The sequence below is a fragment of the Arachis ipaensis genome, chromosome B06, assembly GCF_000816755.2.
Source record: "Arachis ipaensis cultivar K30076 chromosome B06, Araip1.1, whole genome shotgun sequence".
NCBI classification, from domain to species: Eukaryota; Viridiplantae; Streptophyta; class Magnoliopsida; order Fabales; family Fabaceae; genus Arachis; species Arachis ipaensis.
In genome coordinates, this window is record NC_029790.2 from 121,071,951 (window position 1) to 121,093,556 (window position 21,606).

General features: G+C 32.9%; 1 protein-coding gene across 2 annotated transcripts; it reads left to right on the plus strand.

Annotated features, from left to right (window-relative positions):
• Nucleotides 419–11,807, plus strand: LOC107605029 (DNA replication complex GINS protein PSF2-like). Of its 2 annotated transcripts, none has more exons than XM_016306764.2 (9): nt 419–809; nt 4,183–4,286; nt 4,378–4,452; nt 4,545–4,659; nt 9,746–9,845; nt 9,953–9,983; nt 10,063–10,155; nt 11,240–11,392; nt 11,589–11,807. In XM_016306764.2, the coding sequence occupies exons 2-9, from the start codon at nt 4,239–4,241 to the stop codon at nt 11,604–11,606; spliced, it is 633 nt and encodes a 210-aa protein (XP_016162250.1). In that variant the 5' UTR covers nt 419–809; nt 4,183–4,238; the 3' UTR covers nt 11,607–11,807. The 2 variants fall into 2 exon arrangements, with proteins under 2 accessions (XP_016162250.1, XP_016162251.1); XM_016306765.2 differs by lacking the exon at nt 419–809 and adding an exon at nt 3,758–3,936.

A 21,606-nucleotide genomic window follows, 5' to 3' on the forward strand; every position in this document is an offset into this window, starting at 1 on the left:
GAGAAAAAGAAGAAGCAGCTACGTGAGAAGAATAAGAAAAAGCTACGCGTGTAATCATATTCTTTTAATAAGAGTGGTTTTTATTGGTGTTGAGTCTACTTGAATAGACTTAGATGTGCAATTTTTTACTAAAATTTGACATGTAAATTTATGTATCTAAAAAATTTTACATAAATTTATGTATCTATAAATAAAGAATTAAAGACTGATTTAATAATTAAATTTGTTAAAATTTAAATTGTTTAATTAAAAATTTTTTAGAAATTGATTTTGTATATTACAAAAAAAATATTTATACACTAAAATTAACTGAAAAATCAAACACTAATATTTTTATGTATAAATATATGTTATTAAATTTATTTAGTAGATGCTTTTGCTATTTTGATGTTACGGAACAATGAAAAACACAAAAAACCCAAAATCCCTAATTGAAATGAATTCCCTCTCCCAATTTCCCTCCAGTTTTTTCTTAGAACCAGAATCTCCTCCCGGTGCTCTTACTCCCCGTCACCGTCCACCTCTTCTCCATCCGCCGCCGTCTCCATCTTCTCCCAGCGAGCCACCTCACTTCCCCGGTTCTCCTCCTCTTCCATCCCTCCGTTCCGCCATTCATCCTATCCCTGAGCTTGAAGTCGTGTCGCCGCGACTTCACTTCCATTCCGCCGAGCTCTGCCATCACCGTCACCTTCACGTCGTGCTCAGTGCTCACCTCCAGCTGTGCCTTCCAGTTGCAGCCGTCGCCTCCAGCCGTGCCTTCCAGTTCCGGCCGTCGCGTTCCAGCATCGTCGTTGGTGACTCAGATTCTGGTAGGTGTAGTCCTCTCTTGGATCCTTCCTATGTTTTTTACTTTCTGTTGATGGCTGCTGTGTTGTGGTGGTTGCTTGGTTTCTGTGTTGTGGTTGCTGTGTTTTTATTAGTTTTTTATTATGCTATTGTCTAGTTGTTCTTGCTAGTTCTTGCTGCTGGTTGCTGTGTTGTTGGTTGCTGGGTTGTTCTTGCTATTTGTTAATTTGTAAAGTTGTTAATCACTTAATTGCTGTTGTATTAGGTGTTATTATGATTTTTTTGCTATGGATTGTTGATATTACCTTATTGCTTATTGCTGCTGCCTAGTTGTTCTTGCTGATCGTTGCTTTGTTATTCACTTATTGCTTGCCATGGGCTTAATTTGTTAAGTTGTTCATCATTTAATTGTTGCTGTGTTAATTGATCTTCTTGCTGGGTTTTGTTTTTTATTTTTTTTTACTATATTGCTTTTATTGTGTTAATTTAATTATTCTTGTTATTAGATTTCTTCTTGTTGGTTATTAGAATTAGCTTTAACTTTAAGTTTTTCACTATAATTTTTTTCCCTAAGTATGGACGATAGTATTAATCAAGAAGCACCTGGGATAACAAGGTATCTGCGGATAATAATTTGGCTTATAATCCACCTGATTCCAATACTGAATTACTGATAGGTTTTCACAAAGCCGAAACTTTTTCTTTACAGGTGTTTGAAAATACTTTAATGTGCTAGGGCTCAAATCTAGGTTGATTTAGATAATTGTGGGGATAGTGGTTTGATGCATAGTTATGGGAACGGATACGTGTATAGCACATGTAAAATATGTTTTGGAAAGTACACTACTACACTTATAGCGTGCTGGTATGCAAATGAATTGTGAATCGGTATGTGATACATCACCTAGTTGGTGAATTCTTTGATGTGGATATTTTCACATTAGAACCATTTTGTGGTTCTAATTTGACTTGCATTTTGGTTAATTTCAGTTTTTTTTATTTATTATTTATTTATTTTTATTTTTTTATTCTTCACTTGATATTAATTAACATTGGTTGTTACTGACGGCAGTAGATATTCAGAATGGTAAATGTTTGGGATTGGTATTAATTGAAGAAATTTTTTATTACCAATATTTCATTTTTGAAACATCATTAGTAGAAATTCGTTGCTTGCTGCCTGGTGATGTGAATTTGATTTTCCTTCATTTTTTTGTTGGATTTGATTGGAGCACCTGTGATATTGTAGTTGGTTATGTTTCATATTGGCAGACAGCTACATTGTTAAAATTGGAATTGAATGCTTGGGTTTTGGGATGAAACTTAGGTATTTGTACACAATACTTGAAGCATTTCTTTTGGTTTTGATTGATTGATTTTAGAGGGTTTGGCTAGACTAAGTAGGAAAAAGTGCTATGGCAATGCATTTTTCATGCCAATAGTATTCTTGGTGCCTTGGATTGGTACAGGGTTTCCCATGGGAAGCTCTTACCCTCTTAGAGTTGATTCAGGATAAGTTTGCTTCTAATGAGACAGAATGGCACACTTTTTGGTATTGTTATTGTGTTTGGTTGTGTCCTTTTCTCTGATCAGGCCTTTTCTTTAAATTACACGTACTTCTTGTTTTTCTTCTGTGTATACTGTTGCTTGATTCAAAGGAAAAGTGTAATTAAATTAACTGTTGTCTTTTCCTCATAGTCACCCAATAGGCATACACTTCAGTTTCCAAGTCACTTTCCCATAATTCATGGAACTTATGTGAAAACTATTATCCTTAAATCGTGACTCTTTTCCAAAGACAGTATATGTTGGCCTTCCTGTCTGGCTATTAATTCTTATAGTGGTGTTTTCATTCTATTTGTTCGTATAATAGATGATTGGAAAGAAGGTTGAAATCACATGCAATCTTTGAGGGACTTCTCATATAAGGGGTTGCACTGTTGATTTCTCCCAAATTATGAAATTCAAATCTTCAGAACCAGGTAGATTTGGTCATGAAGGAATATTTGTTAGCAGATAATTCCATGTACATACATTATTGGTGGCAATTTTGGATATGGTGTCAGTTAGTTTACTTAATTAATTAGTTGCTTTAGGATCGTTAGGCTAATTAGCAAGTTGTAGTGATCTTAGACCAATTAATCATTCCCTAATAGGTTAAGTATCCTCCTAGCTTAAATTTAAGTTGATTTTGGTCATTGCCTTACTTTAGTCTATCATCAAAAGTAGTAATCAGGTGGATCAATAGTCACACTTGCTGCTTATATCACTCACCATGAACTTACTAGGCCCTTTACAGTTAATTAGTCTTGCTTTCTTCACCTTTTTTTAAGCTCTCTTAGTGTCATTTGTTAAAAGGATTGCCATAGTATCCATCCTCACACATTGTGTTCTCTATCTATCTAAATCCAAGAAAAAGTAAATCATGCTATTGCATTCTCAGTTCCTTTTACCATTGTGGCAAGTTGATGCCTATATGATCTGTTCTTGTGTTTTACATGATTAAATTTCCGTCAACATCATGTCAAGTTACTTTTCAAGTCTCAGTCTGCTATTTCCCCTCTGTTTCTTAATTTCAATTTTCATTATTTGATGGGAATAACATTGCATCAGGATGTGGGTAGCCTTTCTACCTTCTTAATACAGGTTAAACTGTTTGTTGCTGGTATTTATTCTTCTGGTTCAGGTAATTTGTATTATATGGCATTGATATCCATTGGCAAAATCAAGTTATGGGACCTGGTTGTTGTAGTTCTCAAAAGAATAGCTCCCACACACTTCATTCATCTTGCCTGTCTTATAAGTTCGTTTACTGCTATTTTTCTGCATAAAAAATGAACAAAAAAGGAGGTCTTAAGAAATGATGTTGACCTCATAGAAGGGTCAAAGTCCTTTGAAAAAGAAGGGTTTGACAAAGAAAAGTTTTTTTAAGCATTATTAGTGACTTAAAACTGGATCATTTTGTTTCTTTCTTTTTTTTGTTTATTTTGGTTTTCATTCTCTCCGATGCTATTTTCCAAAATCCCTTGTACCCATGCTTTTTTTTCATCTTTTGGCTCAGCCCACACTTCTCTTCTCCTCTCACAGTCACTCATATCTATTTGACTGTTCCACCACTGGCTAGCAACACAAACAGCAACTTCAGTCAAAGTGACCTCTCCAACCAGCAACTTTGCTTTGCCCTCTTTCTCTCTTTTCTGCCAAGAGCCCAAAACTATTATTTTATTGTTCTGATTTCTGTTGTTTCTAAGTGTTCTGTGTGCTGAAATTTGTGCCATTTGTTTTTGAATTTTTTTACTTGTTCAGAAATTCTTTTTATTTATTCTTTAATTTCAATGAGTAGATAGAACTTTATTTTGTATTACAGAAAGTTTCTGAAATTTCCTTTTGTACTAGTGTCTGTGCATCATAGCATAGTATATCTCATTGCACCTTGAGTACGGAGAGAAGAGATGGCTGGGCAATCAGATCCTGAGCTTTCACTGTTTTCAGCAGAGGAGGTATTTTTAAAATTTTTTGGTCCTTTGCTCCGCTACATTCTTTGACATTGTTCACAGATTATTAATATGTTATGGTTTGGTCATCATGCAGCTTGAGTTCATTGCTGAGGATGAGATTGTGGACATTGTGCCCAATCTCAAGATGGGTCCTCTTAATTTCATCTCTGTAAGCAATAACCAATAAATGGAATGTCTCAACACTAATTCCTTTTACACAGAGTGCATTGTTATTTACTTAGTTTTTAATTACAATGGCAGGGAGATTTTGGCCCGTTTATCCCACAGATTGTTGCCCAAGTACCGCTTTGGCTGGCTGTTGCATTAAAAAAGAGGGGCAAGTGCTCCATTTGCCCTCCTCAATGGATGTGTGTTGGTGAGCTTCTCTTTTCACATCTTTATCCATTTTATTTTCTTTCAATCTTTAGTGGTCGCAATGTTTCAGACCTGACAAGCCCATACGTATTATTTTTTCTTTTATAACCTATAATTGAGAAACCAAAAAGATAGAATAGTTAAAGGAAATTTGAAGGATGTGTTTGAACTAATATTTTTGAACTTCCAGCAATATTCTCTCTTATTTTGCACTGTGGACATTGGGTGCAAGTTTTTCTTAAATACCATTTTGGGGTATAGCAGAATTAAGCTAAAGTTTATGAGCACCATATTACAAAGTGTGGGTGAATCAACTCAAATCTTATACGCACCATTAGATACAGACCATTTTAGGTACTTGATTAAGTTAGAGGCATTGACAGGTACTAATTAGGAACAGAGATCAAATGGCCATTGACACAATCCCTTAATTTGGTATAAGTTTAGTAGTCATAGATAATTTGGTTATCCTATTTCTATGGAATTGAATTAGGAATTTAATAAGTTCTCTTAAAGTTATGTTGAATCTGCCTATGCTACACCTACGGAACATAGCCAATCCCAAAGCCGGATAAAGGAGGAGGGTTGTGTTAGGCTTTTGACAGCCAATATAAAAACTTAGTCGAATCTTCATGACGTGGATCAAATACGTTATTACGCTAAAGTTAGGTTGTTTCCCGGAAGCAACATGTTGTATGGCTCGCTTACAGTGCAAATGAGCAAGAGCCGCTACATCGGTGGGCGGTGTAGTGTTAAATGAGCAAGGGTTACGGCGTTTTCGTGAACGGACAAGGGTAAATAAGTTAGTTCACAAAAAAAAAGATAAATATAAAGATCGGAGCGACAGAAGGTTGAGATTTGGGACATGGAATATAAGCACCCTAACAGGAAAATCCATAGAGGTGGTGGATACCATGATAAGGAGGAAGATTAACATCATGTGTCTACAATAAATAAAATGGGTCGGCGCGAATGCTAGGTATTTGGATACCTCCGGATTCAAACTTTGGTATACAGAAAAAGTGAAGAATAAGAATGGGGTAGATATTATCGTGGATAAACGGTGGAAGGACGTAGTGGATGTTAAGAGGGTGGGTGATCGGATCGACTTTTTCTTGTTGAGGAGAGTCGATCGAAAATTTTGAATTAAGTGTAAAATTATTTCGGGAGAGAGTTTAGCATCACAACATAGGATGCTCGTCATAGATTTTCGCATTGAGCAAAAGTTGAGGAAAAGACATCGTATGAAGAACCCAAAGACGAGATGGTGGCGGATAAAAGGTGAAAAACAAAGAAGGTTCCTAAGACAGGTATGAGAAGAAACAAAGTGGGAAGGGGATGAAAACGTGGAGGAGATGTGGAGGGAGATGCAGAAGTTATTAGAAAAACAGTAAAAGAAAATTTTGGTGAATCTAAAGGGATATGACCGAGAGATAATGAATCCTGGTGGTGGAATGTGAGTGTACAAGAAAAAATAAAAGAAAAAACGGAGTGCTTTAAAGAGTGATTTTTGTGCCGTAATGCAAATAATTGGAAAAAATATACTGCGGCTAAGAAAGATAAAAGTGGCTATAAGTGAAGCAAGAACAAGGGCATATAAGGGTCTCTACCAGGCTTCAAGTACGAAGGAAGGAGAAAAATGTTTATATAAAATCGCAAAGAGCCATGAAAGAAAAATGAGAGACATGGATCAGGTTAAGTGTATAAAGGATAATGACAAAGATATTTTGGCTCAAGATGGGAAGATTGATAAAAGATGGAAGAGCTACTTTTACAAATTATTTAATGAAGGACAGAGGACTTTTTCGAGCCTTGGTCGGTTATGCACGAGGGAAGAAGATCAAAACTTCAACTACTATCGAAAGATTCGAGACTTTGAGGTAAAAAAGGCTCTAAAACGGATGAAAAAATGGTAGGGCAGTAGGATCCAATAATATTCCGATTGAAGTTTGGAAGGGCCTTAGAGAGAGACATCAATTGGTTAACCAAGCTTTTTAATGAGATTTTAAGGTCAAAGAAAATGCTAGATGAGTGGAGAAAAAGCACCTTGATACCTATCTACAAGAATAAGGGAGATATACAACGTTGTAGAAATTATAGAAGGATCAAGCTCATAAACCATACCATGAAGTTATGGGAAAAGGTGATAGAACAGAGGCTGAGACAAGAGACACAAGTAACAGAGAACTAATTTGGTTTTATACTAGACAAATTCACCACTGAAGCTATATACCTGTTAAGAATGATGATGGAGAAATATCGTAGTGATAAAATGAATCTACGTATGGTGTTTATCGATTTGGAAAAAGCACAAGATAGGGTGTCAAGGGAGGTCTTATGGAAGGTTTTGGAAAGGAAGAGAGTAAATATCACATATATTCATGCAATTAAAGACATGCATAATAGGGTTACTAGTGTGAAGACTCAACGTGGTGTGACAGGAATTTTCTATTGGTATAAGATTATATCAGTGATCATTCTTAAGTCTATACGTTTTCACATTAGTTTTAGAAGTACTCACAGAGCATATCCAAGAGCCTGTATCATGGTGCATGCTTTTTGCCGATGATATCGTCCTTATGGGAGAGTCAAAGGAAGACCTAAATAAGAAGTTGAATTTATGGAGAAGCTCTAGAAGTGTTTGGTCTGCGCATAAGCCGTAGCAAAATAGAATATATGAAATGTAAGTTCGTCGTCGAAGGGAAAATCCTAATACAGAAGTGAAGATTGGAGAAAACATCCTACAAAATGTTAAAAGTTTTAAGTATCTTGAGTGCATCATACAAGATAATGGAGAGATTGAACATAATGTAAATTATAGGATCTAAGCATGTTGGTCAAAATGGCGGAGTGCGTCTGGTTTTATTTTTGACAAAAAAGTGCCTTTAAAACTTAAAGGTAAATTCTATCGCACTGCTGTCAGACCGGCTCTATTTTATGCTACAGAGTGTTGGGTGGCCAAAAGAGATCACGAACACGAGTTAAATGTAGCAGAGATGAAGATGTTGAGATGGATGATACGCAATTGGATGGAATAATGAACAAAGATATAAGAGAGAGAATTGGAGTAGCCCCTATTGTGGAAAAGATGATAGAATTACGTCTCAGGTAGTTTGGACATGTGAGAAGAAGACCGATAGAATACCTACTCAAAAAGGTGGATGAGATGGAAGATGGATAAGAGGTGAAAATAGAGGAAGACGTAGGAAGACCATCTATGAGGTGGTCAAACGAGATCTATATGTAAACGGTTTTTCTGTCGACATGATACATGATAGAGTTCAATGTGTCGTTTGATCCATGTAACCGACCGCACTTAATGGGATAAGACTTCGTTGTTTTTTGTTGTTGTCTTCCCTTCACATCAAGTCATTTGTACTATTTGAGCACTATTCATGCCCCTTCTTTTGAGCATTTCTAGAATGTAACTAGAAGGGTTAATGGAAGAGTGAATTTGAAATCAACTTTATTGTGATTAATAGTAGGAAATCTCCTTTTTGGTTTACATTAGGAAAATTTGCTTTTTGCCCTTTTAGAGATATCCACATAACAAAAAGACTACACATGATGTTTATTTATTTTAAAAAAGCATATGATAGGTACCAAGAGAGGTTCTATAGAAGGTCTTCGAAAAGAAGAGGGTAATGATTATATATATTCGTGCATTTAAGGATATGTACGACGGGGCTATTTCTAGTGTAAAGACTCAAAGTGGTGTAACAGAGGAATTTTTTATTGGTGTAGGATTGTACCAAGGATCATCTCTAAGTGCATATCTCTTTACATTGGTTTTGGATGTGCTTTCTGAGCATATCCAGGAACCAGTATCATGGTACATGCTTTTTGTCGATAACATTGTCCTTATGGGAGAAACAATGAAAGATTTAAATTAGAAGTTAGAGTTGTGGAGAGGAGCTTAGAAGGGTATGGTTTGAGCATAAGCCGCAGTAAGATGGTATTTATGGAACGTAAGTTTCGCTGGCCAAGAGGAAATAATAATATAGAAGTGAAAATTGGAGAAACCATTCTACTACAAGTAAAATGGTTTAAGTATTTCAAATGTATGATTCAGGATAATAGAGAAATTGAGGAGGATGTAAAACATTGGATACAAGCGGGCTGGTCAAAGTGGCGGAGTGCATCTGGTTTTATATGCGACAAAATAGTGCCTTTAAAATTTAAATAGAAAATTTTATTGCACTGCCATTAGACTGGTTATGTTATATAGAATAGAGTGTTGGGCGGCAAAAGATGAGTATGAACATAAGTTAAACGCGACAGAGATGAGGATGTTGAGATGGATGTTAGGTTACACACGTATGGACAAAATAAGGAATGAAGATATAAGAGAGAAAGTTGGAGTAGCTTCTATTGTAAAAAAGATGGTAGCATTTCGTCTCAGGTGGTTTGGATATGTGGGAAAAAGATTAACAGAGCACCCGGTTAGAGGTAGATGAGATAGAAGATGAACAGATGACGAATAGAAGATGGACATGTGACGAATAGTAGAGGAAGACTTAAAAGGACCTATACATGAGGTGGTCAAATAAGATCTACATGACAACAGTCTCACTATAGACATGATACATGATAGGGTGCAACGATATCATTTAATCCATATAACCAACCTTATCTAATGGAATAAGACTTTGTTGTTATTGTTGCTGCTGTTGCTTTTTTACAAACTACATTTCGATCTTACGTACTTGTATTTTAAGCGTGGAAAAAAAGTCAAGATTCTGTTCTTAATAAGTTTTGGGGACCAGACCTTGATTAATAGGCCTTGGAAAGGGATTCAATTGAGTTAGTTGGTGAAGAAGAGCGTAAAAGAGAGCATTAGAGAGATAGAAAGGGAAGTTGAAATATCAGTAGTTGACGGTCTAGGAGAGCAAGGGGGTATTTTAAGACCAAAAAATTCAAGTGTGTTAATTAGCATGTGTATATACAAATTTTGTACAATAGTACTGCTTTCGTCTTGATCTATTGCTAGTTTGAAGGTTCTTGGTTTATGGTTTACACCGAAACTAAATTAACAAATATACAAGGCCTAATATTATTCCAATTCCTTTTTCTTTTTCTATAACTAGAGAAGTTGACTCAAGTTTTGGAAGCTGAGCGAAACTCGCAAGAAATGTCAGAGCAACTGCCATTTCACTATGTAGAAATTTCTAGACTTCTGTTTGACCAGTAAGTCCAGAGTTTAAGAGACATTGCTCTTTTCATAAGAAAAAGAGACATTATTCTGTTTACCATTTTTCTCTTATTACATTAACTAACGTCTTTTCAAATTTTAGTGCAAATGATGACATCTCGGATGCATATATGGTGAGTATAAAAATGGTCCTCTTGTGGAAATATGTCCTGGGTGTTTTTCAGATGCTTTACATTATTATTTTCTATACAGGTGAGATCTCTAATTGAGGACATCAGAGATGTACGATTTCATAAGGTTGAAACTGACCTGGAGGCATTCAATGGTCGCACAATTGCTGTTAAGGTAAATATTTTTAATTTTTTCTTTTGCATTAGATAAATTTGATTCACTGATAGTTGTTTACAATACCAGTGTTCCTGCCATATGTAATCAAGTGGTTCCTTCTTGTTGATTACATTAGAATTTTGTACTAACTAAAGTTCTTTTTTTATAATTTCTTTCATGAAAGTAGAGTTTCGTTCATAAGAAAAAAATTTCAAAGAATAATCTTGGCAAATAAATTTTGAGGGCCTCAAATGCATAGGCAAGTTGCCAAAGTAAATAGATATAAAATTTCTAATACCCAAATTAAACTCCTTTTGTCGACATATTTCAATAAACTGAAATCTTGTCCATCTTGGAAAATCCTATGTACATGACCACTATCTATAACAGATCAAGTTTTTGCGTGGTTATTTTGGTCTCATCACATTTTTTCCACTGCTAGATTGGGTTTTGAATAAAGTTGCCTTGCTTGAATTTTAGATAACAAAAGCTGGAAGATAAATAATCTTAAATTTTCTTGTGCTGTGTCTATTCCATAGTATTCATACTAATAGTCTAATATGCTTGTAAACCAACTCCAAGCATACAAGCAAGACAACTTGTTGCCTCCTAGAAGGCCACTTTCTAGTTAAAGGCGTATAATTGACTCTGCAGGTAAAAGATAATGATATAGTAGAATACAGAGAGATTGGGTTCTCACTTTTCTACACTTGAATTACAATTGTTGCACTGAGAATTGCATGCATTCCTACACTTGTTTGTTCTCATAATGAGTTAATCTCCAAAGTGGTCCTTGAGATTCACCGCATGCACTGAAATAGTTTCCGAAATTGCAATTGCACCAATTATGTTCCTAAGATTGATAAAAGTGTACCATGTTAGTCTATAATGGCGTGATGAGTTAGTTGATGGGAAAGGGCTGAAGGACTAACATAGTGCACTTTTGCTAATCTCAGGAATGTAAATTGGTGTGATTGGGGTCTCGAAGACTATTTTAGTGCACGCAACCAATCTGAGAGACTACTTTGGAACTTGACACTCTCATAATAGGTCTTTGTATTTCTTGCTGGCAATGCACAACATAATTCTTCATTTATTGTAGATAAAAAATTTGTCTGCCATGGAAGTGAATATCGTTCGCCCATTCATTGGAAGAGCTTTACAAGCATTCTATAAGCATGATAGTCCAGAGTTGATACCGGATCCGGAGAGAGTTCCTGATAGGCGACCGCAAGTTGTCCAAAATGCCCCAAGGGTATGTTTGTTATCTCTGTACTTACCAATGTCCATTTTCATTACATGACAAGTCCTGTAATGCTGTAGATACCTTTTAATTCCCTAATTCATTTTTTAAATCATTGATGAAAATTCAACATGACAAGCAGAAAAATACGTTTTGGACTATCATATGCATTGATGGGTTTTAATGCTACTGATATTTGCTTTTGCAGAGGCAACTGCGAAGATAAGGTACTTACAGCTGGATCTGTGCTGCTGAATTCTTTGTACTAGGGTAGCTTGCGAGTTGAGACCTGAGTTCTCAATAATCAGGAAGATATGACGTTTCCTTATTTCTCCTAAGTTACACACACGTTGCATGTAGTTTTGTGTAATCACCTTAACCCATGCTATGCATTTATGAATTTCCTATCATTTTGTTGATGGAATTATGGGACATGGTTTGTCTGAGAGATCACCCTGACGTGGATTCTCCAACACTCTCTAGGTGGGGTGATAACCTCCAGGAAATCATATCGACAAACCATTCTTCTATGGCGAACACAAATATAAAACCAAATTGTAAACGTAAAGAAAGAAAAGCAAGCAACACTTTGCCGCATAAAGCAGTAGTATACTAGTATCCACGGACCTCTTGTATCGTCCAGCAATCCTTTCAGGGTAAACAAATCCAAGCATCTAGAAATCACAGAAATTCGATTATTTAAAGAGGAAAAATTAAGTTGTGATATTACGTAAAATTGAGTCAAGATCTAAGTTAACTAACCTTAAATATTTCTCAATTTCAAGATACGAAATAGTTTCACCAAAATCAAATCAATTAAACCATATATGCTTACAGTTTATCAAAACGTAGAGAAGAGCAAGAAAAAAAAAGCATTAGTACATCTCACAAATATCAATGTTCCACCACTCCATTATGCAATTTTACACATTTCTATTTGACTCAAAGGAGATCTCCCTGACTAGAAGAGGAAAGATGTAAAGGAAATAGGCTTGATAATGGGGAAGTGAAGAAGTGCATGAATAGGAAAGTATAATAAGGATTAAGGAAGGAAGAGGTGCTACACGTGACAAAGGGATAACTAAACCCTTTTTAGACTAATTATTTATTAATTACACATTCTCTTATGTTGCTTGTTTTAATTTGTCCTATTATATTAATCAAATTAATTAATTGTTTTGAGACGTACCTGAAAGAGATTGTAAATAATTGAATTTTGTGATATTTGGAGGTTTTGAAATGGTAGTGTACCTACAAGGAATTTCAATGGCCTAAATTAGTAAGAATTCAAATAGGTTTATGAAAACTATGATTAATAAATAATTGAGTTTGATGTGATATTTATAGGAAGAGTGATGATTTAATCATTATTCTTAAAAATCATCTGTAAAGTAAATTTTTCTTATTACATGAAGAGTTATCCACCTTGAGGTGGTTATCAGGCTCATTTTTTTAGATATGCCAGCACTATGTGTGTTATGCATTGATATGAAATATGAGGGTGCTATACATGGATGTGGGATAGCTTTTTTTGAAACATAGTGGAAAAAACCGGTCCATCTAATTTATTTGAAAAAAAAATTATCCATCAAATCAGAGGGTCCAAGTTGTGAGGGAGGGAAAATTTGAATTTTTGGAGTGGCTAATCGGACCGTGCGATTAGCTTTTTTTTTTTTAATCTTAAATCAAATCAAACCGTCCGAATTTGATTAATAAATATTTTTTTAAATACCTTAAAGGTAATCGCTGGGTCCAACTTGAATATAATATATTTTTTTAACACTATATAAGTATGTATAACTCATATTGGAGTGATTAGATCAGTTCAATTCATCGACTTCTTCCCTCAACTCCTCCATCTATCCTTCTTTATTCTTTCGAATCAAGGAAAAAAATTTGAGTGTGAAGTTTATTCATGTGAGTGAGAGAAATGGATGATAGAGTCTTACTCAAAGTATATTATTTTGGTCAAATTTTGTTACAAACAGCTGAAGCAGTAAAATTTGTTTGTGAAAATTTGTTAGATATTGTTATTCCATTCACAATCTCATTCGAAGAATGTGTGATTTGTGAGAAGATAGATTCTGGGTTGTCTAGGAGAATATCATGTATTTTATACAGATATCCCATACTGGTATTTGGTGGATTCGTTCAATTTCAAACCAAATATGTAACTGATGAAGCGAGCATGCAAGAGATGTTTTCAATGTACATTGAAAGTCGCGCTCAGATATCGTTCATTGAGGTGTATATTGAATTCGAATAATCTGAAGCCGACCGAAATATTGAACGGAAAGATTACAACAGTGACAGTGAGGATGAGTTTGAAAGTAATTACGAAGTTATTGGTCCAGACGGAGACGAAGACCAAGGTGACGGCACTATGGCACCAAATGTAACTGACGTGGAAAATGCACTCGCAAACGAACATCCGTTTGAGGAGCCATCTTTCATGCGAGTTTTGGATTTGGAAGCCATGCATGCTCCGGAGTTTCCGGAGTATACGAATATAGGTACGTAATTGCCTATATATATACACGAAGGATTAGAATTTTAAAATAATTTATATTAATCGATGTGACTAAATAGTTACGTGACATGTGATAATATACTTAATTAGCATTTGTTTGTGTGTTTGTTTAGTTAATAATATTATTTTTTAGTTAGTTATTGAATAAGTTAAATATTAATTAGTGTTTATTAATTATATTAAGACTGATGTAGTGAGTATTGATTTACTTTTAATTTCACTTATTAAATATTTATGCGACTGCTGTCATCATGGCAGAAATTCCTATTGTCGCAGATGGTGAATTTGTCGTGGGAATGAAATTTAGTTCCAGAGAAGTTGTTATTATGGCGATGAAAGATTATACTATCCGAAGAGGTGTAGACTACCGGGTATATGAGTCGGAGCCGCTGATATTTTATGCCAAGTGTACGTAGTATGGGTCAAGTTGTGATTGGCTTATCAGGGTTAGCATGATCAGCAAAAAGTACTGTTGGGTTATAAGAAAGTGAAGGATTACCATGTGTTCATAACACGCAGCGGAAGAAAATAAAATAATTGTAAAGATCTATTTTGTGCTTAAACTTTATTCCAATAAACAATATATATTTTAGATCAGATCTAAATACCTGTGTACGCTAGTAAAAATCTTTTTCTCCTTCGATGGTACGAAGGCGCTATGCATATCCACATCGAGACCAACCTTTGGTGTCAACTCTTTGACCAATGGACATCTGATCTAAATTGAGAAACCTCTTGAAACTCTTTGCATGCCGTAAAATTCTTCTCCAAGAATTAGGCTCACATATGTTTATGTGTGTAGAAGTAAAGGAATAAAACTCTTATGTTTTATTCTCATCTCCTCACTTTCCTCTACTCTTGGCATACATATATATAGTATGAGATTTGCTACTGATTTTAAATTTGAATCTCAATTCAAATTTAAATCATATCATAACTCAATTTGAAAATAGAATTAGTTAGGATATCATCCAAATTTAGAAATAGAATAACTAATTATTCTCAAATCTCATTTAATATTCTTAATTATCATACTATTATTATATTCTTGGTGCTAGCAAAGAATATAATAATATTCCATTTAAATTAATATCATTATTTATTTGATCAAATCAAATTAATAATTAAATAATACTATAGCAAAGATTAGAACACTCGTTAGTGTGTGACCCCATAGGTTCAATACTAAGCGAGTAGTAAATTAGTCATACTAAATTTACTAATCAAGGTTGGCGTCTAGCAACACTCCTCAACGACCCGATAGTATGAAGTAATATATTTTTACTAAGAACCTCAGAAGAACAAAGTATAATTCCTTCCATCTTTCCAGCTCTTGGTTAACTCTTAGAGTATGGTTTAATTGTCAAACTCTAACTTGTTACCATTATTATAATGAACTGTGAATGACCTAAGAAACTCATTTCTTCATTTATTCAATCCCCTTGGCCAAGGTTTTATTCATCTCAGTCATTATAATCATAGAGCTCAAACTCTTTACCAAGAGTTGATGGATTCTTTATTGACTAATCATTAATTCTACAAGTATTTAAATCATACCCAATATCCATTCAACTAGCACCCTAGGGTATTAGGTGTCCGAAATCAAAGTATAATAAATACATTGTTAATTACTATGACAGTCGCAGGTCAAAGGAAACTCTATTACCATGTTCATCTTGAAATATCCTATTGACAAATATACGGTAATTATAACCATTAGGAATTCTCAAAGTGAGTCAGTTCAATGGTCATATCTCTATATGCACCATCTATATATATAATTTAATAAATGAGATCTATTAATCTTCATCCAATGAAGACCGTTATATATATATTGATCTTTCCGGATGATTAATGTCCTTTTCTAATAATCCTATGATCAAGAACAATTTAGATTAAATTATAAAAGATTTATCCCTCAATATTATGATCGCTATCACAATGATAAATCTCTAAATTTAATTAAGGACTTTATTATATTAACATTTTAATATAATAATAATAACACATTATTTGACACGTGATTGATTGGATTGTGGTCATACTACTTATTCCCAACAATCTCCCACTTGCACGAGAGCCAATCATGATAGATTGGATCTTGGGCATACTATTATCTCAATAATCTCCCACTTGCACTAGAGCCAATCAATCATGTGTATAATTTTAATGCACATTTGTGTTTATCAAAACTCTTTTGACCTTAAACACCTTAACTTTTGAGCATGTTTGCTTGATCTTTTGTAAAATACACCTAGTGCATAATAAATATCACGTTTTCTCAAAACATGAAATCTCCCACTACAATAGTGCATAATTTTATTTTAAGGACAATCCTTATTGAACATGATTATAAAAAAATCTAAGTAACCATTAGATCTATCTTTATAGAATTGTATCATTATACAAATAGGCTACTTTTCGAAAACTTAGTTTGACGATCAAACTTTTTATACTTTCAGGAGAAAGTATATCCTCTATTGAGTGGTATACAAATTCTAATAAAAGTAATTGTACTCCCACTCTTTCTTTAAGATGGAATTCCTTTTCTAAAAAGAGTTCAACCTTTTATCACAAACACTTTGTCTTAAGAAAGGTGATAGAAATAATACGCATTATTTCTTTAGGGTAACCAATAAATTTCATTTATCAGATCTAATATCAATTCTATTATTGTGCAATCTTTTAACACATATAAGACATCTCCAAACTCTAATGTTCTTGAGTTTCAGCTTATGCCTTTTCCATATCTCATATGGATAAAAAAATTGATTTAGTGAGAAATTTGTTAATTTAGCAACATTTCTAAAATGTAGTCCAAATATTTAACAAACAGTGATTCTCAGCTAAATCAAATTCAAGTTTCTTTAAATATGATGGAGTACATATGTACTAATATTTGTACGTTGAGAGAATCTCATTCTCTATTCAATAGAATATCAATTAGATGTTAGAGATTTTACTCTAAGCTCGTATAATAAAAATACTCAATATCTTTATTATTAGCCAAACCAACCCTTAAGAGCAATTTTGATTCGCATCCTCAATACTCATATTGAACTTTTCTAAAAAGATCACAAATCTTAATCATATTAAGACCAATTATAAATTGTTTGTAACAAAATAAATCTCCAAAAATACTTGCAAGAGCAATTCTCGCAAAAGCCATTTTCCTAATGGCATTTCAATTTCTAAAGTTGTTTAATTTAAAATATATTGCCCAATACTCCCACTAGTTTAAACAAAATCTTTGATAGTCGTACTATCTTGCTTTGGACATCATACATCTTCTCAAGATGTTCAATAATAAATAGTAGGTTATCTTTGAAATTGGAACTCATGGTTGTCAAAACAACCCATGTAAAATAATATTATAAATACATCAAAAGTTCTGACTATTCCAAAGCCAATTTTATTGGAGAATATTATCATCTCAATGATAACTCTTTGAAAAAATAATTCTAAATTGTAGCCAATACATTACTTTTAAGTATGCCACACAAAAGGTGAACATATTTAAAAATTTAAAATATAAAAGTAAATTAAGAAATCTATATTTCTAGAAAAATTATTTAGAATCGCGAATGAGTATCTTGGTTGTCAAGTTGTTACTCATACCTAATTCTAAATAAATATGATTAAATTGTATCCCATACAATTATAATCCCAAATAATTATCTGGTTGTCAGACAATTATTTAACTGAATTACATTTTATACCCCTAGGTTATCTAAGTTCAAGTATAAAATTAATTCTCCTTATACATCATCATATGAATCAATAAATTCTGTCTTTGAGTACACGTCTCTTGTTTGTCAGGTTGCTCCTTGTAAACAAGAGATAAATTTATTTGTTTGGTAATCTCCTAACTTTTAGAATTTATCTCCATTGTTAGAGAATTTCTACCAGTATTCATGGATTAAATTTTATACTCCTAGGTTGTCTAGGTAAAAATATAAAATTAAATCCTTAATACATCAAATGTATACACTGATTATTATTTTGAAAATAAAACTCCTGGTTGTCAGGCCGCTCTTTATAATCAAGAACATTAGAAAAATTAATTTCTAAAATTATAGTGTTCAAAACACATCAATCAAATCAAAATTTGATTTTTCATGTACTAACGTTTAGCTTTAAAAAATTATTAAATCAAATTTGACCTTTATATATACACTTATATATATAAGAAACAAATAAAAAATATTTTACATCTTATTCCTTTTATTGTGATCAAAATCACATTAAAATTTAATATATAAAATCAAACAAAATATTTGATTATAAATATAACTATTATATTAAAAAAATGATAATTTAATCACAATTAAATAATTAACATTGAAATAAATTAACTATTAATTTATTAAAAAACCATCTCAATAGAAATAACTGCATCACATGCTTAAAATTTTTTTTGAATTAATCCTATTAATTCACAAATTTAAAAAAAATAGGAATAAAATTTAAACACAAAAGCCAAAGCTCTGATACCACTGAAGGATTACCATGTGTTCATAACATGCAGCGGAAGAAAATAAAGTAATCCTAAAGATCTATTTTGTGCTTAAATTTTATTCCAATAAACAATATATATTTTAGATCAAATCTAAATACCTGTGTACGCTAGTAAAAATCTTTTTCTCCTTTGATGGTACGAAGGCGCTATGCGTATCCACACCGAGACCAACCTTTGGTGTCAACTCTTTGACCAATGGACATCTGATCTAAATTGAGAAACCTCTTGCAACTCTTTGCACGCCATAAAATTCTTCTCCAAGAATTAGGCTCACATATGTTTATGTGTGTAGAAGTAAAGGAATAAAACTCTTATGTTTTATTCTCATCTCCTCACTTTCCTCTACTCTTGGCATACATATATATAGTATGAGATTTGTTACTGATTTTAAATTTGAATCTCAATTCAAATTTAAATCATATCTTGAAATTCTAAATCTGAATCCTTCAAATTTATGAATCATATCATAACTCAATTTGAAAACAGAATCAGTTAGGATCTCATCCAAATTTAGAAATAGGATAACTAATTATTTTCAAATCTCATTTAATATTCTCAATTATCATACTATTATTATATTCTTGGTGCTAGCAAAGAATATAATAATATTCTATTTAAATTAATATCATTATTTACTATAGCAAAGATTAGAACACTCGTTAGTGTGTGACCCCATAGGTTCAATACTAAGCGGGTAGTAAATTAGTCATACTAAATTTACTAATCAAGGTTGGCGTCTAGCAACACTTCTCAACGACCCGATAGTATGAAGTAATATATTTTTACTAAGAACCTTAGAAGAACAAAGTATAATTCCTTCCATCTTTCCAGCTCTTGGTTAACTCTTAGAGTATGGTTTAATTGTCAAACTCTAACTTGTTACCATTATTATAACGAACTGTGAATGACCTAAGAAACTCATTTCTTCATTCATTCAATCTCCTTGGCCAATGTTTTATTCATCTCAGTCATTATAATCATAGAGCTCAAACTCTTTACCGAGAGTTGATGGATTTTTTATTGACTAATCATTAATTCTACAAGTATTTAAATCATACCCAATATCCATTCAACTAGCACCCTAGGGTATTAGGTGTCCGGAATTAAAGTATAATAAATACATTGTTAATTACTATGACAGTCGCAGGTCAAAGGAAATTCTATTACCATGTTCATCTTGAAATATCCTATTGACAAATATACGGTAATTATAACCATTAGGAATTCTCAAAGTGAGTCAGTTCAATGGTCATATCTTTATATGCACCATCTATATATATAATTTAATAAATGAGATCTATTAATCTTCATCCAATGAAGACCATTATATATATATTGATCTTTCTGGGTTATTAATGTCCTTTTTAATAATCATATGACCAAGAACAATTTAGATTAAATTATAAAAGATTCATCTCTCAATATTGTGATCACTATCACAATGATAAATCTCTAAATTTAATCAAGGACGTTATTATATTAACATTTTAATATAATAACAATAACAAATTATTTGACACGTGATTGATTGGATTGTGGTCATACTACTTATTTCCAATAGGAAGTATAATGGTAGTCACACTTGTACCAGAGCAACCATTTCTCTGGATCATTCGAAGCTGGATTCGAACACAATTGGATTCTAAATATGAAGATAGGATGTAAGTGTAAGATAATGTTACCTGTTTGCAAGCGGAAAACTGCGGGGTTCTCTAGGAACCGGCGCTAGATATGGTAGACGAATCCAAACTCAGGCTAGCAGAAGTGTTAGCGGACCATCGATTTTCTTACAGTCAAAATGAGATGTCCTGCATAATGCTCTGTACAGGTGTGCCAGGCATGCGAACCCCCACTGTACTACCCGCCGATACTGCCAAAATCATGAAGCAAAGGCAGGAACTTCAAGTACCTCTGCATAGATGCCCCAGACTTATCTCCAAACAAGACTGTACCAAATAACAACATAATGTGGCATTTCACGTACCTCTGTATGTTGTTTTCGTCAACAAACTGTAATCGTTCTTTTAGATCCCGAAGCCACGTCAATTTTATGCAGCTTCCTCTTTAGGCTGACTTTTTCGGTGCAACTCCAAATTGCTGCAAACACTCTACCTCTAAGGCTTCAAAACTACTCATAGTCATCCCTATCACTAGAAGACCGTCCGTTGGAAGACCAAGAATAACAGCAACATCTTCCAGTATCACAGCACATTCACCAATCGAAAAGTGAAAGGTATGTATGTCTGGATACCACCTTTCCACTAGAGCATTTACCAGTTCTTTTTGACATTGAACTATTCCAATTTGGAAAACATAAAAAAAATCGGTAAATCATAAATGCTCCTTCACCCTATCATCGTACCGATCCAGAGGCCGTGGGTGATCACATGTCAAATAACGTGAACTCTACAAAAATATATCAAATTATGAGTAAAATCATTAACAATTACTAATTTACTACTAAAAGATAATAATTATCTAACTAAGGCAACCGTTTTATTAAACTCATACTAAACTTTTTATTAATTAGCTAATTTAGTAATTACCATATAATTATCATACATAATTTTACTAAATCCAATTTACTAAAGCCCCGAGTAATTAACTTAACTGCTAAATTTAATTAACAACCCTATAAATTATTTCAAATGCTTTTTAAAATATAAAAATTATGATATTATTATTATACATATTTTATTCATTCTGTTCTCAATTGAGGATTCAATTACATAATTATTTATTTATTTAGTCATACATAATTCCTATATCACTAACAACAAACTACCTTACTACTAATAATAACTAATAAATAAATTCAATTCTTATTTAACTAATAATATTTCACTTTATTAAACCCTCAACTACACTAACATATTTATGTCAATTAAAAATCTAACGACAAACATAAAATTATTACTGAAGCCAAAATATATTATATCTTACAAAACCTACCTAATTATTACTTAAAACTCTCAAAACTATTCCCAAAAATTATACAACAATTAAACGTAATAATTAATTATAATTTCTAAAATTATTACAAAAAATTCTAAACATATATTTTTACTAATCTATCTCATTACATTAATTTAAATATTATCATTAATTAAAATATTCACTAACTAACTAATTAACTATATATATATATATATATATATTCAACTATAAATTTATAAG

What these genes read in the sequence shown, in the direction of transcription:
- LOC107605029 (XM_016306764.2), top strand. Translation starts at nt 4,239, where the DNA reads ATGGCTGGGCAATCAGATCCTGAGCTTTCACTGTTTTCAGCAGAGGAG. An exon ending in GTCCTCTTAATTTCATCTCT is followed by an intron (nt 4,453 to 4,544) that starts GTAAGCAATAAC and finishes TTACAATGGCAG; the next exon opens with GGAGATTTTGGCCCGTTTAT. An exon ending in TCTAGACTTCTGTTTGACCA is followed by an intron (nt 9,846 to 9,952) that starts GTAAGTCCAGAG and finishes TTCAAATTTTAG; the next exon opens with TGCAAATGATGACATCTCGG.